The sequence below is a fragment of the Botryllus schlosseri genome, chromosome 4 (assembly GCF_051294905.1).
Source record: "Botryllus schlosseri isolate E-star chromosome 4, Bs_hap1, whole genome shotgun sequence".
In the NCBI taxonomy this organism is placed as follows: Eukaryota; Metazoa; Chordata; class Ascidiacea; order Stolidobranchia; family Styelidae; genus Botryllus; species Botryllus schlosseri.
The window spans coordinates 27,941,127-27,958,434 of record NC_137239.1 but is presented as its reverse complement, the minus strand read 5'-3'; the positions used below and the strand labels follow the sequence as shown (position 1 = coordinate 27,958,434).

General features: G+C 40.3%; 2 protein-coding genes across 2 annotated transcripts in view; both read left to right on the top strand.

Moving 5' to 3' along the window:
* The window catches only part of LOC145438357 (transcobalamin-2-like), a 204,357-nt gene that overhangs the window by 68,314 nt on the left and 118,735 nt on the right, over positions 1-17,308 (top strand). The window lies entirely within an intron of this gene.
* On the top strand, positions 5,651-15,857 carry LOC145438375 (glioma pathogenesis-related protein 1-like). The gene is made up of 7 exons (XM_080315781.1): positions 5,651-5,866; positions 8,384-8,558; positions 11,081-11,219; positions 11,330-11,409; positions 12,671-12,724; positions 14,188-14,366; positions 15,447-15,857. The coding sequence occupies exons 1-7, from the start codon at positions 5,821-5,823 to the stop codon at positions 15,608-15,610; spliced, it is 837 nt and encodes a 278-aa protein (XP_080171907.1). The 5' UTR covers positions 5,651-5,820; the 3' UTR covers positions 15,611-15,857.

Below are 17,308 nucleotides of genomic sequence, written 5' to 3'. Positions count from 1 at the left end.
GAAAATCTGGTATTGTGTGAGTGAACAGTTTGAGCAAGGACGAAGAAATCATTAAACGCAAGAGGCAATTCATTTGAAAAATATTGATGCATAAATTTGGCTACTTCAAATGTAAAAATACCATACCACATAAGACAGTGATTCCCAGACTATATTGTGCCGCGGCAGATTCTCTGGCGTTCCGCGAATATTTTTAGAATCTCGGAAAGCGTTCTATCTGCTTTAAGAGCGATTATATTAGCACATGTGACGATGAAACCATTATGGCTTTGGCGGTAAAGTAGGTCAATTTCTACGTCATGTTTACCCTGAATTCGATTATTAGTTCTGCACTCCGATCGTTTGGGTTAGTTATATTACCCCTGCCAACGGCAAGGTTGACCTGACTCCGAACCCCGGTAGGCTAAAGACGATATATTATGGATTTCTTTGTTTATATCTCAGTTTTTATAACCCTCAATATGAATTTAATTCTAGAAAGGTATTTTGATGGGGTCAATAGGCTATATCTAAACAAAAAGAGACAGAACAGTAGAAACCTGAACGTAATAAAGAAGAATATTTTCAGTGCGGCTGGTTTAATCGTTCAGGAGCCTAAGATAACCAAGAACATTTCTGCGTTATCTGCGATAAAGCCCTATTCAATGGGTCAGCTGTTCTCAGTAAGCTCAACGGACAATTGGAGGGAATCCTATTCGATGATCGGTACAAACGCAATCACAGTAATAATGTCAATTACAACCACATGGCTATGCGACCATGATTTTCTATTTCGCCTTAAATCAAAAGCTGTGGACGAATTGACGACGAAATGCGAGTATGTTTGTCAACAATGCACCCTCGTTTCAGCCGTATGTGCTCGTGCTCGGGTATAAACAAAAACAAGTACATCCATCGCATTTTAAAGAATGTTTCCTTATTTTGTAAATGTGCCGCGAGATTTTATTAATTTTTCTAGTGCGCCACAAGCTGAAAAAGTTTGGGAACCACTGACATAAGTTACTCTCTCTCGCTGGCGCAAAGAGTTCAATGATATATCTGCAGTTAATCGTGCCCTTCACATTTGACTAACTAGCTAGTTGCGATATCCAACTCTGGAAGACTTTGTAAATTTGTCGATGTTAATAGATACAACAGCTGTTTTTAGACACCTTTAGATCAGCCCACCTTCAGGCCTTAAGTTCAGATAACAACTTAACAAGTGACTTGCTATGACATGTCCACCAAGTGTCCTTTCAACGTGCTAAGTACTATACACTTGGTGGCCATCATAGCAATAACTACCACGTTTCTTTGGTACATACATAGTTGCAGTCAAGAGACGCAAAAAGAAAATCAAAAGTTACAAAAACATACACAGAAACAATTCAATTATATTTTTCAGATTCAGCCCATGAATACTTTGCGGTTCCCTTAACTTTTGCCAATAAGGAATGCTCGTCGAGAGTGTGACATTTGTAATACGAAATATCATTGATATTATATACAACCGTAAAGATGCTCGAAACTGATCCAACTAATGGATCTATTAAATTCGAACTTGCGCCAGAAAAATTGCGACAGATCCTAGCTTTTAAAAAAAGTCCCATATGCTACAGAGAACGTCGAACAATGTTTGCGATGACAATCGAGAAGGTTAGGTTGGCAGGGCAAGTTGTTGAAAGCGCTTTTTTAATCCAGCAATTCAGCATGGCTACAGTAATTTTTTGGAATAAATCTCGCCTAAAAGTCTTGTTGAAAGGATAAGCAACTAACGAAATGTGAGTAAAAGAGGACAAATCCCCCTAAAAGAGGTCATATGGTAGGTCCAAATCAGTGGCTCCCTTACCAAGCTCGACACAAATTTTCGCCCCTCATGCTTAGGGATCCCAAAAAAGAAGACACATAAACGGGAATATTACTCCAACTTTTTATTTTTCCACAATCCCCAACAAAACATCTCTAAACAGCAATATGTTTGTGTCAGTATAGGCTATATGGCAATTTAACAATTAAAAGGAGTTCGCACAGTAGGATATTTCATTTCGGACGGCCATGCAATCTGTTGATGTGAGTCCTGGAGTTTTACCAGTAATGAAGCTAAACTGCCTCGTGATTTTCCTAATTAATGCATACAAATTAGGTTATCAACCATTTTGTAAATTCAGAGGTCTCGCGGACCCCTGAAAATGCTTCGCGGACCCCCGGTTGATAATCGCTGCACTAGACGTTCAAACATTCTCGCCAATTTCCTGTATATTGTAATGCAGATTGGTGCGGTAAACATTAGCAGAACAAGTCAAATTGCACACCAAGGTAAACGAAGAAACATATTAAGACGCTTCCTTGACAGAGTTACAGTTGCGTTAGTGGGGAGATCAAAAAGTACTATTTGAACACTATATGCGTATGTTACACAGTATTTGTGGAACACAAGAAGGTGTAACTAGTGCGCGTCTTTTGTGATCTGTGGCTTCTGTGCCAATTACTGCTGTTTGTAATTGCCCTTGTTATTTTTTATTCTTTATTTGATGAGGCGGCTCATGCTGGTTTTAGGGAGTCCCTTCGCTATTCAACTGTCCTTTATTCGCATTTCTTTTTTTAAAATCATTCTAATTGTCTGCTTTTCTTCGCTTTGATTGTTTGATTAATGTTTATTCGTCTATTCGCACGTCTATATGTTTCGTCGTTGCTGTTGTTACATGCTCCATTCCATCGAGCATTGGGCGAGCGAGCACTATTGCAAATATCGCTGCCTGAAAGCATCTTAGTATTCTGAAAGCAAATCTTAAGTTTCACATTTTGGTTGCTTGATTGTAATTGAATGCAAGACTGTTACGCAACGTTTGCCGAGTTCACATATGCAGATTTTGTCGAGCACACAGGATTCGACGCCTGGAACATCGGCACTCATCGAGAAGGTCGTGTACCGCGCCGAAACAACCGCAGTCTAACGCAGCTGCATTTGAGTTATTACGCAACAGTAACATATTTTGAACGCACGACCAAGAAGCAGTGTCGGGATCAAGTCACTACCTTCGAGTCACGAGTCATTTCGAGTCATTGCAGATTTTGACTCGAGTCAAGTCAAGTCAATCGATTTTCGTAGATGACTCGAGTCAAGTCAAGTCTCTCGATTTTTGGAGGTGACTCGAGTCAAGTCAAGTCAAGTCACGAGTCAAGTCACAATTCAAGTCAAGTTGCCTTTTCGGCGTATGAGGCATGCTTACGTCATTACATTTTGCTAGCTGTCTGAAATACATATTGCGTGGTTATTGATTCTGAACCCTTGAACGAATATAGAGTCAAATATACCAGCAAGAAGGCGCTGTATCGCTCACATATACCTAGAAATGCTAAACTACGTAATTAAGTAGGCCTACATAGCCTCAGTTTAGTTACCAGCCAAAATAGAGACTAGAGAAGCGAATTAATAAGATGCCATGCCTTACCTTACCCATTAACAAATTGATATGACCATATTCGAGCGTGCGCCAATAGTTGAGGACTATATAAACTATATTCGAATTCAATGTCAATAAAACAAGAGGTTTGGTTAATGTATAAGACGAGAGAACAGAAATATCCATTTTTCGTAAGCTGTATGCTTCGATCACTTCATTTGTGGTCAATTTATTTGTGAGAGAACAATGGAGGTTCAGTAAAACGCACGATCGTTGAATGATTGGTCGCTTTCACGGGTTACGCCAGCGTTTCGCGAACAATCCGACCATATGCAGGATAGAGGGATTTCATCGACATCGATTACTTGATGACTTGGAATTGACTCGTGAATTTTGCTCCGAGTCACGAGTCAATCCGCATTCCTGATACGCCGAGTCAAGTCAAGTCAAGTCATTTTAGCAAAGTGACTCGAGTCAAGTCAAGTCATATGAAAAAGGTGACTCGAGTTTGACTTGAGTCAAGTCATGACTCGAGTCATCCCAACACTGCCAAGAAGCGAAAAATTGAATTCCCGATCAACTCGGACAAAGCTATTTCTCCGCTCAATTCGGCCAAAAGTGAGCGGGACCAAACGCGGAGTCGACTGTACGAGCATTATTAACAATAAGAACAGTTAAATCATTGCCTTCAAAATAAGGGCGCGGTGTCGCAACCCCGAACGTATCAGTAATGGCTCATAATTCATATTGGGCAACCCATGCAGCACTATACACCATGAATTGTTTTCATCTCATTACTAGAGCAAGTTTTTCTTGCAGTCAAATCCGTGGAAAGTTGCACTTATTTTTCACAAAGTTGTAGTAAAAAGTTGTTTTTTTTTCACAAAAGTTGCACTAAAAAGTTGCGTTTATGGTCAAGTTCCTTGAAATTATGAGGGTATGAGATACTTGAATCTATCCGTATCCAAGGCACTGTAGCAAAATTCAGTGTTGGCAACTTCAACAAAGTCAACAGCCTGGAAAAATTGACCCAGTGAAAATAAAATGTTCGGAGGTCTAGCCGGAATGTACGTCGAATCAAAACGGACATCGAATTTAAACGACAGTGAAATAATCAAGCCATCTATTTACATATAGTACCAAATATTTCCAGTAAAAAGCTATAGTTACGTGAAAAATCGAGAAAAAAAACTTGAAAAAAGTTGCATGAAAAATCGATAAAAGTTGCATGAAAAATAGGAAAAGTTGCGAAAAGTGTCATGAAGAAATATGGAAAATTTGCAAAAAGCTGCAATATAACATTTCTCCACCTCCAAGCAGCTTCAAACACCATACTATACATAACTTTTGAGTATTTAGAAAGCTGCAGGAATCTGTGAGACAGTTGCAAAAGTTGCAAAGACTTGCCCTAATCACTGCATGCAGTAATTTGTAATCGACGATCGACGAATAATTTCTGTCTCTCTCTCTCTCTCTTTCTCTTTCTCTTTGCGTGGCTATACTGGGTTCAATCTGGTAAAATAACGCCACCGCAGTATCTCACCATGCGACACGCGGAGAAAACGAGCAGGAATCGACGGTGCCCATTTAACTAAAACCTTCATTTTATTTTGGTTACGTAATCAATTTTTCGACACCTCACGGTCATCAACGCGAAACAAATGTCAAAGCGACGAAAAGTGAAACCTTATTTTGATAATTGTAATTCAACGCATCTGATAATTCTGTGTACATAGAGGTGTCCCTGTAATGGTAAATAATGAGGTCTTTTGTTAAAATTGTACTTGGGATTGCCTCTAGGTTCTATAGCAGACAAATTGTAATACCTGGTACCTTGTTTCCTTCCGCAGTCACAACGATATGGTATCGTAGTATTTAGTATCGTTTATAAGACGGATCTGTCAGGGTTTTGGATGATATCCTTATATGCGAGTTTCAGTTCGTTCATTTATGTTGCATTATAGTTTCGATGTCTACAATGAGCAGTTCTAAAAATCAATGAAATACTATCAAACGTAGCATGTCGACAACAGTAACCGAGTAATGATTTTAGGCTTTTCAAATAGCTTCATGAGAGCCTTGGGCGTCAAGGTATTGTTACGAATTCTGCGAATTCCGGGCGAAGCAGAGATCATTTCAGCATAAGATTTAGCCTAAATCTCGACAACGGAAGTTTTTCCAAATTATATTAGAAATAGAATTATTAAATTTGAAGGAAATTTAATGAAGTTTAGTTTATATAATCGGAGGCATTTCGCTCTCATTGGTCTATAATTAGACAACTAGAATAATCCATAATTGCCTAGTTGTCCAAGTCTGTTACAATGCATAGTTATGGTTTGCTTTATTTGGTCAAGCATTGAAGTAGGCCTACAGTTTATTATAACACTGGGATTTTTACTATATCTTAAGAGCAGATAGTGTCCAGCGAAATACGATGAAGATTTTCGTAGTGGCTACCGTAATACTTCTTCACTTCCAAGGTAATTAGGCTTATCGATTCAATGTGTGTTATATTACACAAAATACATATGCGTATGTCTGCTGTATATAGGGTGAAGATCTGTGGTTTTCGCGTTCTCCAGAGACGCACGGTCCATATCGGCCACCAACTCCGAATCATATCCTAACATAGTGCTTCCTAACTGTTGGGTCGCGGAGCTATTTCCAGTGAATCGCAATATAGCATTAGACTCTATTTGATGATATCCATTGCATAATATACAAGCTCAACTTTCGCATTGACGGTAACTTGTATATGTGTACATGGGTTGTTATTGTTGTTGTCGTTTGTGTTGATATTGGTGCCCGACTTCCAATAGTCTTTTGCACCAGATAAATGATGAGAGTAATATAAAAATATATATATCGTTTTATATCTTTATAAATCTCGACCAGGGAGCAGGGCATATTCTATCTGAGTACCCATGGTGAGAGGATTGTCCAGTAATGTTTCCAAGCGAAAAGGAATGGCGTCTCTTGGTCCCGTAGATACTGCCGAGGGCCTTCATATTTGGTGCAGTGGATGTCGTAATGTTCAACTGTTTCTGGTACGTCACAGCTTTCGCACAGTCCATTATCGCGAATCCCCATCCCCATTCTATGTAGACGAGAGTTCAGTTTACACGGGTTCTTGACTCATTAATTTGTTTGGTCATATCTCATTGTGGGCCGTGCACTAAAACATTAAATTCAAGGTGGGTATCGAACTAAAAAAGGTTCGGAACCACTGCCCTAGCACCACGAAGAAAATAATACCACTTCTCCACCGCGTTAAAGATAATCTGCATGGTATTTGTCAGGCTACACATATTTCATTGTACGTGTGACAATGCTGTGGGCTGATTACAACATCTCGGGAATGTCATTTCCACTAACGCAGGACGGGCAACTTCTTCGGTCGGCGCGCCTGATCTGGGAAAATGAAGTTCTTGGCTGGCCGGATTACAGAATCGAAAGATTAATCGCGTATTTATTCACCTATACAAGGAATAAATCGTATTTGATGGCCTAAACTTTAAGCTTGAAGCATAGAGACCAAAAACAGTAACCTATTTAATGAATTTATTAACCTAATTTCAATAGCTGTTGAAGTCAATCAGACATCTGTAGTCTATCGAAGTTGCGAACAATTTATATGAAATCTGGCTCCATGTCGGATGTGTAAATTCTTAGTAAAGACTGCACGTGAGCATCAGTCAGATTGAAACGCAGCCTTGTCTTGTGAATGTTCATGGTCGAAAATGTTAGCTCGCTATGCAGACAGGAACAAAATAAGTATCGTTTCGTGACTATCTCTCTCAGGTTGGCAAACTTGGATTCATGCTGTGACGCATAAAATTTGTCAATACTTTCAGATTGGAATTTCAATTTCACGGTAGAAACTCTCTGCGTGCCGCTTAAAATCTCTTCGCGGACAGGATCCGGCCCGCGGGCCGTATGTTGCCCGCCCCTGCACTAACGTATGCTTTGATGCGAGCAATCGAGTTTTCAAGGATTCCACGGTGCAAAAAAATAGAATAGAAGCTGGAAATCTTGTTCATTATATATAGCTCCTTGCGGAAAAGAGCGTACCAGGGTTGCAACCAAGTCACAAAGCTCCGAGTCAGAAGTCAATATCCATTTTATAGTTTTGACTCGGGTCATTTTCAATTCACCGCCGAGTCAAGTCCGAGTCCAAGTCATCGAGCAGAGGTTCGAGTCCGAGTCATAGTATTATGACTCGAGTCCGAGTCCAAGTCATTGTGTAGACTGCTCAGCTTCCAGTTAAAGTCGTGTTAAACCCACTTTTACAACTCTGTTTGGTGATATCGAATGGTTCGCATTCATATTATGCTAATTTTTCTCACTTTTAACAGTTTCTGGTCGCATTTTAAAGTACCAGTACCAATAGACAAATTCCTAATAGGGTGGTTACTTTACTGTTCTTCAAAATTACAATGAAATATCGGTCTTAGCCGTCTGAGTCTCGAGTCATATGACTTGGTTCGAGTCATGCACAATGACTCGAGTCCAAGTCGAGTCAATACACAGATTGACTCGAGTCGAGTCGAAGCATTTCCGTATTTTGAGAAAATGACTCGAGTCAAGTCGAGTCATCAGAAAATCGTGACTCGAGTCTGACTCGAGTCATTACAACCCTGGAGCGTACCCGAAATAACGTGTCACTCCTCGACTCAAATTATAACAATTTGTCGATTCAGTTTCGAGTTCTCGAATCATTGTGCGTCGCCCGTCAGTTATAATTCACAACTAAAAACCTATCATGCTCCATAAATACATGATGTTTTATTCGAAAACATATATCCTTCACCATATAGCTATATATACAAAAAATATCATAATAACAAACTTTGTTGCCTTGCTGTCCGTATTAAAAGATATTGCTGACCAAAATGTACGACACCTACAGTTTATGAAGAACTCACATCTGAAGTCCATCGACTTATTGACACGTGATAAGGGTTTCCTGACAATGTAGCCTATGTTATCATGCGCAGGTTCTCACTGCAGTATGCCGGATGGAGAAATATTCAGCCTGGAAGATGGTGACAAATCGAGGGTAGTCGAAATGCAGAATCAGATACGTCGTGATGTAACGTTTTATCAGGCGGCCGACATGCGCAAACTATTCTGGGATGACAGCCTCGCGAGTAAATGCCAAGATATCGCCAAGTAAGTCAACTCGCATATCAATTGCGACTCCGAAAGCAATTGCTGTTATAAAACCTGTAGCACAGGGGTGGGCAGACCTGCTTCATGAGCGAGTCACCTATCAAAAATCTTAGCTTTAAAAGAGCCGCATAGATCTGGGACACAGATCAGGACAGACCTGGGTATTTTACGGCCCGCGGGCTAAATGCGGACTAAACGCAGGAATTGCGGAGAAAATTTTGAAGAAAAAGAAAATCCATCCCAAAAGACCCTACTTCGTGTTGATTTACGCGCGGCAGTTACGGTCCTGCACAAAATGAAGAAATCAAAAACGAATGATCCTGCAAACTGCACGGTTTAGCGAGTCAGCTCGTATTTGTCGCTCGCGTGTCGTGAAATGACACGGCGTGAACATCAAGTCAAATCAAACATGTTCCAGACCTAATGTCTTCCTCACGAAGTTCTGAATCACTTTAAAATAGGATGTTTCATTTATTTTATTGATGGACAAGCCTTCCCATTGCATCTTGAAATTAAGGTATAAAATTGTAATATACCTGGTGGACCAGCATGAAAGTCGTCGCGGACCTGCACCAGTCCGCGTACCGGTGGTTGAGAACCACTGGTGTAAATGACGATAGTAGTAGACTAACACCGTGGATACCACAAACAACAACTGCAACCACAAGTCCGGAGGCACGAAAGGAAGAGAGAGAGAAAGAAAGAGAGAGAGAGACTGATGATGGGAGTGCGCGAGTGTGGAAGCCGTCCGGAAGATTACGAAGGCAAAGATCCTGAACATTACAAAATCATTGTCGTGGTGCAGAGGTCTCAAACTCAAATGTGCTTGCGGGCCAATTTCCTAGTTTTTGATGACCCCGCGGGCCGTAGCATCAATAATAGCGATATTTATTGTATAATTTCGAAGTAGGCCTTATTTGACGGGACCTTGCAGACAGGCATTCCACAAACACCGTGGAAATGTAATTTACTATTGTACTATTCACGTTTGACACGGAAAAATCAAATTTTGAAATATATGAATAAAATCGTTTTTGTGCCGGGCACAATTATTTTAATTAATGAGTTATAGACGTCATGCGAGAGGACGAATGATAACATCGTAAATCTGTCGGGTTTTATGTATTTTAAAATATACTAAAGATTGATCTGATATCAGAGCATTTGAGCGGTTTAGCCTAATCTTGGTTTTGATATAGTCGTGATTAATATAGGCTATTGTTACTGCCATTGCCAAAGTCAAATTAAATCAGCGTTAGATTTTGTTGCATTCGATTATTATTGGAACATATCAATAACAACTTAAACATAATCATTATTGAACCATAGCTTCTTAACCTTTTTCGAGATCGTGCCCATGGTGCTTCCAATGAGATTTTTAGTAGCCCCTGTCCATTTTCAACAAAATTTCTGATGGTAACTATATTAAAATCAGGAAGTCCATTCGCATAAAATCGTGCGTTGCGCGAAGACTATATATTGGCGAAGAAAATGTTGCACAGCATATAGGACTAATTCCACGATGCGTCTCGTACACCCTAATGTGGTGCTTCGTACCCCGATGGGTCCCCACCCTGGTTAAGAACACCTGGAATAGAAATCTCCAATCGGCGAAGAATTGATTGGTGTTACAGCTGCAAAAATCGTACTATACTACCTTCTCGCTACCGATAATAACATGAAAAGAGAACAATAAACAACATCCAGCATGTAACCAGCTATACGTCTCGGAGGTCACAGAATGCCAATGGTTGCAATACTGACCTGATTAGATAGCTGTATACCCGACACAACGCAAGCCACGTCCTTCTAATATATTACTATTCCCCATGACAGTTCCGAGTCGCAGGTCCTTCTCTGATTTTAAAGTTTCACCCTACTCAACTTGAGTCGTTTTTATTTAATCACCCAGTCAATCCGAAATCGAGTAATTTTACGAGAAGGTCGCACCAAACCAAATCACAATTTCCAGTCACGAATCAACAACGGGTCATGTTTTATCATCATTAACTAGAATTGTGAGGTAATAGCTGATCTTCTGCCGCATGTAGCTTTTGAAAGTGATGTGACAGTGAAGTTTGTTGAAATTTCAGTGATTTTTATAGCAGTTTTAGCGTAAACTTCAAGTTCTTTTTATCTAAAAATGATATATGGCAATTGAAGATATTGTTGAATACTTGAAATTCCAAAACGCCGTCGCGGGCCGCATGCTTGAGACCTCTGTCGTAGTGCATGTGACCTGAATAAACGATAAGCACCGATTTTGTATGTGAAATAGACAAACAAACAAACTTGTACGCGTGTAGAAATTTACGAAGTTACTTCTCATCCTACTCAAGTACCTGCGATGACTATACTATGAATATCTCTGAGTAGACAAAACCTACCTGAGTAGTGAGTACTCCGAAAGTGTAGAAGTATAGGCCTATACTTCGTTGCTAACCAGTGGATAGAGTTAGGGTTAGGGACAGGGTTAGGAATAGGGGTGATCACCTCTGATAATACTGCTTTACCTGTTCAAGACTCTGCCCGGAAATATCTAATTACACGGATGGATTGACAGAAAATTCCACGGACGAAACCGTCAACTTATATTACAAGGAGAACGCGTACTCATTCATGCAAGTCGCCACCGAAGCTTTCACAGAATGGAAATCGCAGGTGACTGAATTGAGATGCCAGAATGTTCTTTATGAAATTGGCACCCTGGCTTTGCTGCCTCATACATAACCTGACTAACGATCCATAAACACGAACAGTTTCGATTGCAGACTGGACTCGAGCGGAAGCAGTATTGGAGGTTGTATCGGGGCAGCAGTAGTCGAGTTGGTTGCAGTGCGGCACATTGCGGGTTAGTGAAACGATCCGAATCATTTTTGGTTTTACTCAATATAGATTGTGATATTTGAATATGTTGTATGTTTTATATCTCAGATGATTGGGAAATCGTGTATGTTACGTGTTACGTATATGTTATTGTTAGTTTTCTTCCTAATTAGACTTGAATTGGAGTGATAGCTACACATCCTGTTCTAAATTAGAGTAGAATTGTCGAATTACTGAATTTGTGAAAACTTGGAAATTGTTTTTATCAAATCAGAGTTGATTATCATCAGCACGAGAACGGCAAAAGCCATGCTCGTTTCGCACTAAACAGTTCTCCTGTTAGCATTTTCAGGAAAACCAGAATTTAGATTCGAACGGGAGCATAGAAGCATTTCAGAAATTAGATTACCGGTATTTCGCTCTACTCCGGGGGTTCTCAACCTGGGGGGCGCGCCCCCCTTGGGGGTGTGTAAAACATCTGAAGGGGGCGCGAAGAAGCCATCACCTGAAAAAAGGGAGCGCGATTTACCTCCAGTACACGCGTGTTTCTCTCTATATAGACCCAATTTCATATTTTTTTATTCTCTCATGAACATTCAGAACGGACCATACCACCAAATAATCTGTTGGGGTTGCTAGCATCCCAGTTGGATTTTGTGATATGACGATGAGGGGGGGCGTGAAATTTTTCATTATCAGAATTATCAGAATTTAGTCTGATAAGTAGCCGCAGCTCGGAGCGAGTGCGCACTGCGCAGCGAGAATGAGAATGTGAATGCGGCGGCATCGCCACATCACAATACCAAACTCAATTACAATAAAAAGGTGAGGCTGATTTTTGGTGGTTCTATAGGACAAGGAGTTCAACAAAATTTAAATTTTCGTAATCAGTAGGCCTACCCCAGTAGCTTTCGATTGATGCCTATTTTATCGAATTTCACGCTCGGTAAGCTGGTTAAAAATTACCGTCAAATTGCCTTTAGCCGAAGGGAATGTGTGACGTATACCAATCGCAGCGAGCCGTGAGATTTGCTTGTGTCCACTCGATTGTAGGACTCTATGATAATATTATGTATGCGTGAATCTATCTTTCTGATTGTAATATCAAACCAGATCACGTTCATATTAACTTGACTCTGAGATAGTGCTTGCAAATTTATGCAAAATCATATTGTGATCTGTAACAATCCACGTTAAAATCTATTCAACAAAATTGAAGGATCGCGATAACGGACCAAACCCAGTTTTCCGTTGGTAATTTCACTTTTTCGGCATTTATTTTGCAGATACGGAGGAATGCTGTGTTGCATGTACGGCCCGGCCCCGCTGAATCCGATCTGGTGAGTTTTTCATTCTTACATATACAACTACGGAACTGCGAACGATGTCGATCAAAAATGATGCATTGAATGTCAAGAAGAAAAGCCATTAAGTGGAAGCCGCGATTGACTGGAAGATATAATATACAGCATAGACATTTTCCCCAAATTATGCTAAAATTCGAATACTGGCATTTCGCTCATATTAGTTTACCACTACAGTAGAATTATCTACCAGGCACAGTCTGCCATACCGCGCCACATACTCGCAAGTATCTTCGCGTTATAGTTGTGGGTATATTACTGGGTATTGTCGAAGTCGGTAAACTACCCATACCAGAGGTGCTCAACGTGGGCGATTTTGAGACACAAGGGGGCGAAAATACCAAAGGGGTAATGGGGGCGAAAATGTTAGAAAGTCGAGTGAGGTACATTCAATTAACACGGTCAAAATGCAAGTGAAGACGGCTTAATCTGCACATGACGTGAATAAAAGTCAACTCCACTGAAAATAGGCGGTGCACCAAACATGTTGAAAAAATGGCCGTTTTCAGTAAATTCGCCACCGATCAGAGTTCCCCAATTATATCTTTCCTGTTCGGATCCGTAAATATATAACCAAAAATTTGGGTCGGGATTGATAGGGGTCGAGGTGTCGAAAAATGGCGGAACCAAGTAACTACTGGCCTATACGATCCTAGATGTAGAGCTGTTTTCCCTTCGACTGCCGGAACCACAAAGTCCTATAAGTTTCTTGATGTAAATATACGTGATATTGAAATGTTATCAATATATTGCTTGACAATACGATATAGAAATAGATCGAAGCAAGTTAGCTAAAGCCCCAGCAAGCTCAATAAATACAGTGGGAAACGTCCGGTGGGTCGATTACTATTGATACACAAGTACCCTATGACAGCTATATCCAGATCCAGAATATCCCTTGACGAAGAAGTGTATAGTCAAGCATATGCGTCCTCTAGCGTTAATAAATATGGCTCTTAATTTATTGTAGGCCTACTCCATTAGATAAACATGAAATACCCCCAGTAATATGTATCGTGAACTGTTGGTGAATAATACGGTTACCATACGTCCTCCTTTACGGGGATTTGTCCTCCTTTTTGACAATTTGTCTCCCTTGTTAGCTGAAAATGGCGACGAAGGACGTTAAAATTTGGGCTAACCTATGCGGGAGTCAAATCTGAAAAAATGACCGTTTTAGTCAACACCACAGAACTATCGGTAAAAAGTAGGTAATTCGTGAGTCGAGCCGGAGTGATGACCTTTATATTTTTATTTAGTGAACGAACGCAACAAGATTTCCAGTAATTATTGAGAAATCAGCTGTTTTCTATTTCGGTAAACTAACTTTTAAGATTTCATACAAGTGTCTTCCTTTCCCGATTCCAAAATATGGTAGTCCCACGAAAAAAACGCCATACGCGATCGAATTGAGTGTCTATACTTCTTTATCATTTCAGGGTGTATAAGCTTGGTGTGGAGTGTTCCGGATGCGAGAAGACTGATTTCTGTGACGATAAGCTTTGCGTCTCATGCGCAGAACGGAATGTTACCACCCCCGCATCGTGTGCGACTGACATCGCCGAAAACACTACTTATGTATTATCTACTCCAATTTCCACGACAGCCACTGTTCCTGGTAAGACCCTGCATGCCTACACATGTCAGTATCGAGGTGGACCGTACATACTTCTTCGATTAGATTAGTTTAAATTACCAACGAAGTACTTCTTCGAAGTACTAGAGTAGCTTTTACTACTTTAACTATTTACTCAGGTCGATATATGAATAGGGCTGCGCGCATGATTCGGCTATTCAAATTATACGCTCCGCTCAGAGTAAATTTATCAACGAATATTATATGGTATGGTTCCAATACTATTTACCACTGTGTAACCCTGGAAACCCCTATTGATCGTAGGATTTTATGTCCGTGCTATGTCACACATTGGTTAAATATATAGACCCCAGAAATAATAAACCACTGTATGTAGGGCTAGGCACAATGACTTCAATATCTCGAGTCGTGTTATGAGAGTCTGTTTATTTCGAGTAACGAAAACATGCGCCTTCGCACCTTAACGTGTAGGCTACTATTTAATCAGCGGGAATATAGTTGCAATACTTTTTCCACTGATCTATACCCCCACAATAGCCACGTAGTGCTAAAAAATAACTTTTGGTTCATAATTGGGAAGTTATTTTGGATGACTTCTAACCAGACCTCTTCAAACTACTGGGTTATCAAAATGCGCAACTGGAGCTAGAACTAGAGCTACTCATCTTTAGACACTCGCAACTAGAACTAGAAATACTCGCCTTTCGAAATGTACAACTAGAACTCTAAAACTACTCACTTTTCACAGCTCGCAACTAGAACTAGAAACACTCGCCTTTCGAAATGTGCAACTAGAACTAGAACTACTCACTCATAAAAACTCGCAACTATAACTAGAACTATAGGACTACTCTCTTTTCAAAACTCTCAACCACAACTAGAACCAACGAAATAGTGGAGATAGAACCGGCATTTCATGTCTCGAGGTTACTGCGCCATATGCCTTCATTACGAGCAAGAAAATATAGGTTTTTTCCTAAACTATTGCAAAACCGCACGCGTCTTAGAATTGGGGCTGAGGGGATTCCTTTGAAGACAGTATTTCTATCATTTATTTCGTTATTTCAAATATATACATTTGCCGCACATTCTGGTTCACAGCCTCAACCACAAGTGCGATCCCTGCACCGCTATCAACCTCCGCAGATGGAACTAAATCCACAATTACCTCTACATCAGATGGTGCGAGTTGGTGGGCAAGAAGTCGCGACGTGCAGGCCGTTGCTTTGATTGCGCTGCTGATCTCGTTAGTTCTCAGCGCTTGACTGCTACCAATGTCATTGTCTCATTATCGAATCTATTAGATTCAGGATTGTGTTACCTCGACTTGACTTGAGTCAATTTTTGTATTGACACAACCTGTACTCGAGTCATTGTGCATGACTCGACCAAGTGGTATGACTCGAGACATTCTGTGTGACATAATTCAAGTCTCGTGCATTGGGCGTGAATATTTATGACCATTGCCTGTGTATTTCATGGTTGTCGACATAAAGATTTTCTCTCTCTCTCTCTCTCTCTCTCCCTCGCACTGTGTATGAGGACCGATACTGGGATTTTACAAGACACCACTTACATGGTAAACTAGGCTTACCAATGTTCAGCACGCAGGTATACATATGTTGCCGGCAAGTGAAACGAAAGTATGGAATTGTTACGTTTGAATTTAATGTTTTACATTTTTGGTAGTTTTAAATAAAAGCTAAAACACAAAACAATAATTACGAAAACAGGCGCAAAAACAATATATCAAATTTGCTTTCAGATTTAGCCTATGTATACTTGGGGTTCACTCAACTTTTGCCGTTAAGGAATGGTCGTTTTTAGCGAGTTCGTGAAATTGTTCACACTCAATGTTATGGAAATTATATAGATCCGTTAAATTGTTCGAAACGGATCCAAATATTAGGTCTGTTAAGCGCGAACTTGAGCCAGAAGAATTGCTACAGATCCCCCAAATGCTGCAGAGAACGTCAAACAGTGTTCGCAATAACAAGCGAGAAGGTTGGGCTGGAAGGGGAATTTGTAGGAAAACCTTTTTTAAACCAACAAATTTTTGGAAATAAATGCAGCGTCTCGCCTAAAAGTCTTGTCGAAAGTAAAAGAAATTACCAAAATGCGAAAAAAGAGGACACTCCGGATTTCTGAGCGTCCTCGGAGGACAAATCCTCATAAAAGAGGACGTATGGTAAGTCTACATAAAGGGAAAATAAAGCTATCAAAATTGTCGGATCACTATCGACGCTTCGTCGACAATGCAGGAAAATGAACGGATGACGCTTGGAAAATCTCACTATGCGACACGCAGAGAAAACATACAGGTTTGCATTCACACCAGAAAAGCGATGGTGTTCATTTTAGCAAGACTTTAAAGTTAAAAGACAGGGAGGCGAACAGTAGCACCTTATTTTGACAATTTTACGCGTAGGAAAATTCTGAGCACTATCGCGGGCGCCCCTATAAATGTACAATAATGGAGGCTTTTGCCAAAGTCGCATTCGGAATTGCCTCGAGCTGTTATACCAGTCAAATTGTAATAACGGGAACAATAGTTTCTTTACGCGGTCACAGTGAATATAATATCAAAGTATTTTGCGTTTTTACAAGACGGATATTCCGCTGTTGCGGAAGCCACTTTCATATGGCAGACGAATTTCATGAATTTGGCTTTCATGAGTTGACAACAAGGAGCTACCCAGAGAATTGATGAGATACGTTAAAAGTTAACATGTCGGCTGTACCAGCCTAGTATTAGTATAAACGATTAGGCGTTTTCAATTGGTTTAATAAGAGCCTTGGGCGTGGTGTCAAGGCATTTTACGAAATCTGCTTATTGAGGTAAGTTAGATCATTCTAGAACAGGGTGTATGCGAAAATATGGAATATAAAGGTTGCAGTTCTAAGGTTACAAATGGGAAGCGTGGGTGCGGCGAGCCAGCAAAGAGTTCTGTTTGTTGCTGGTC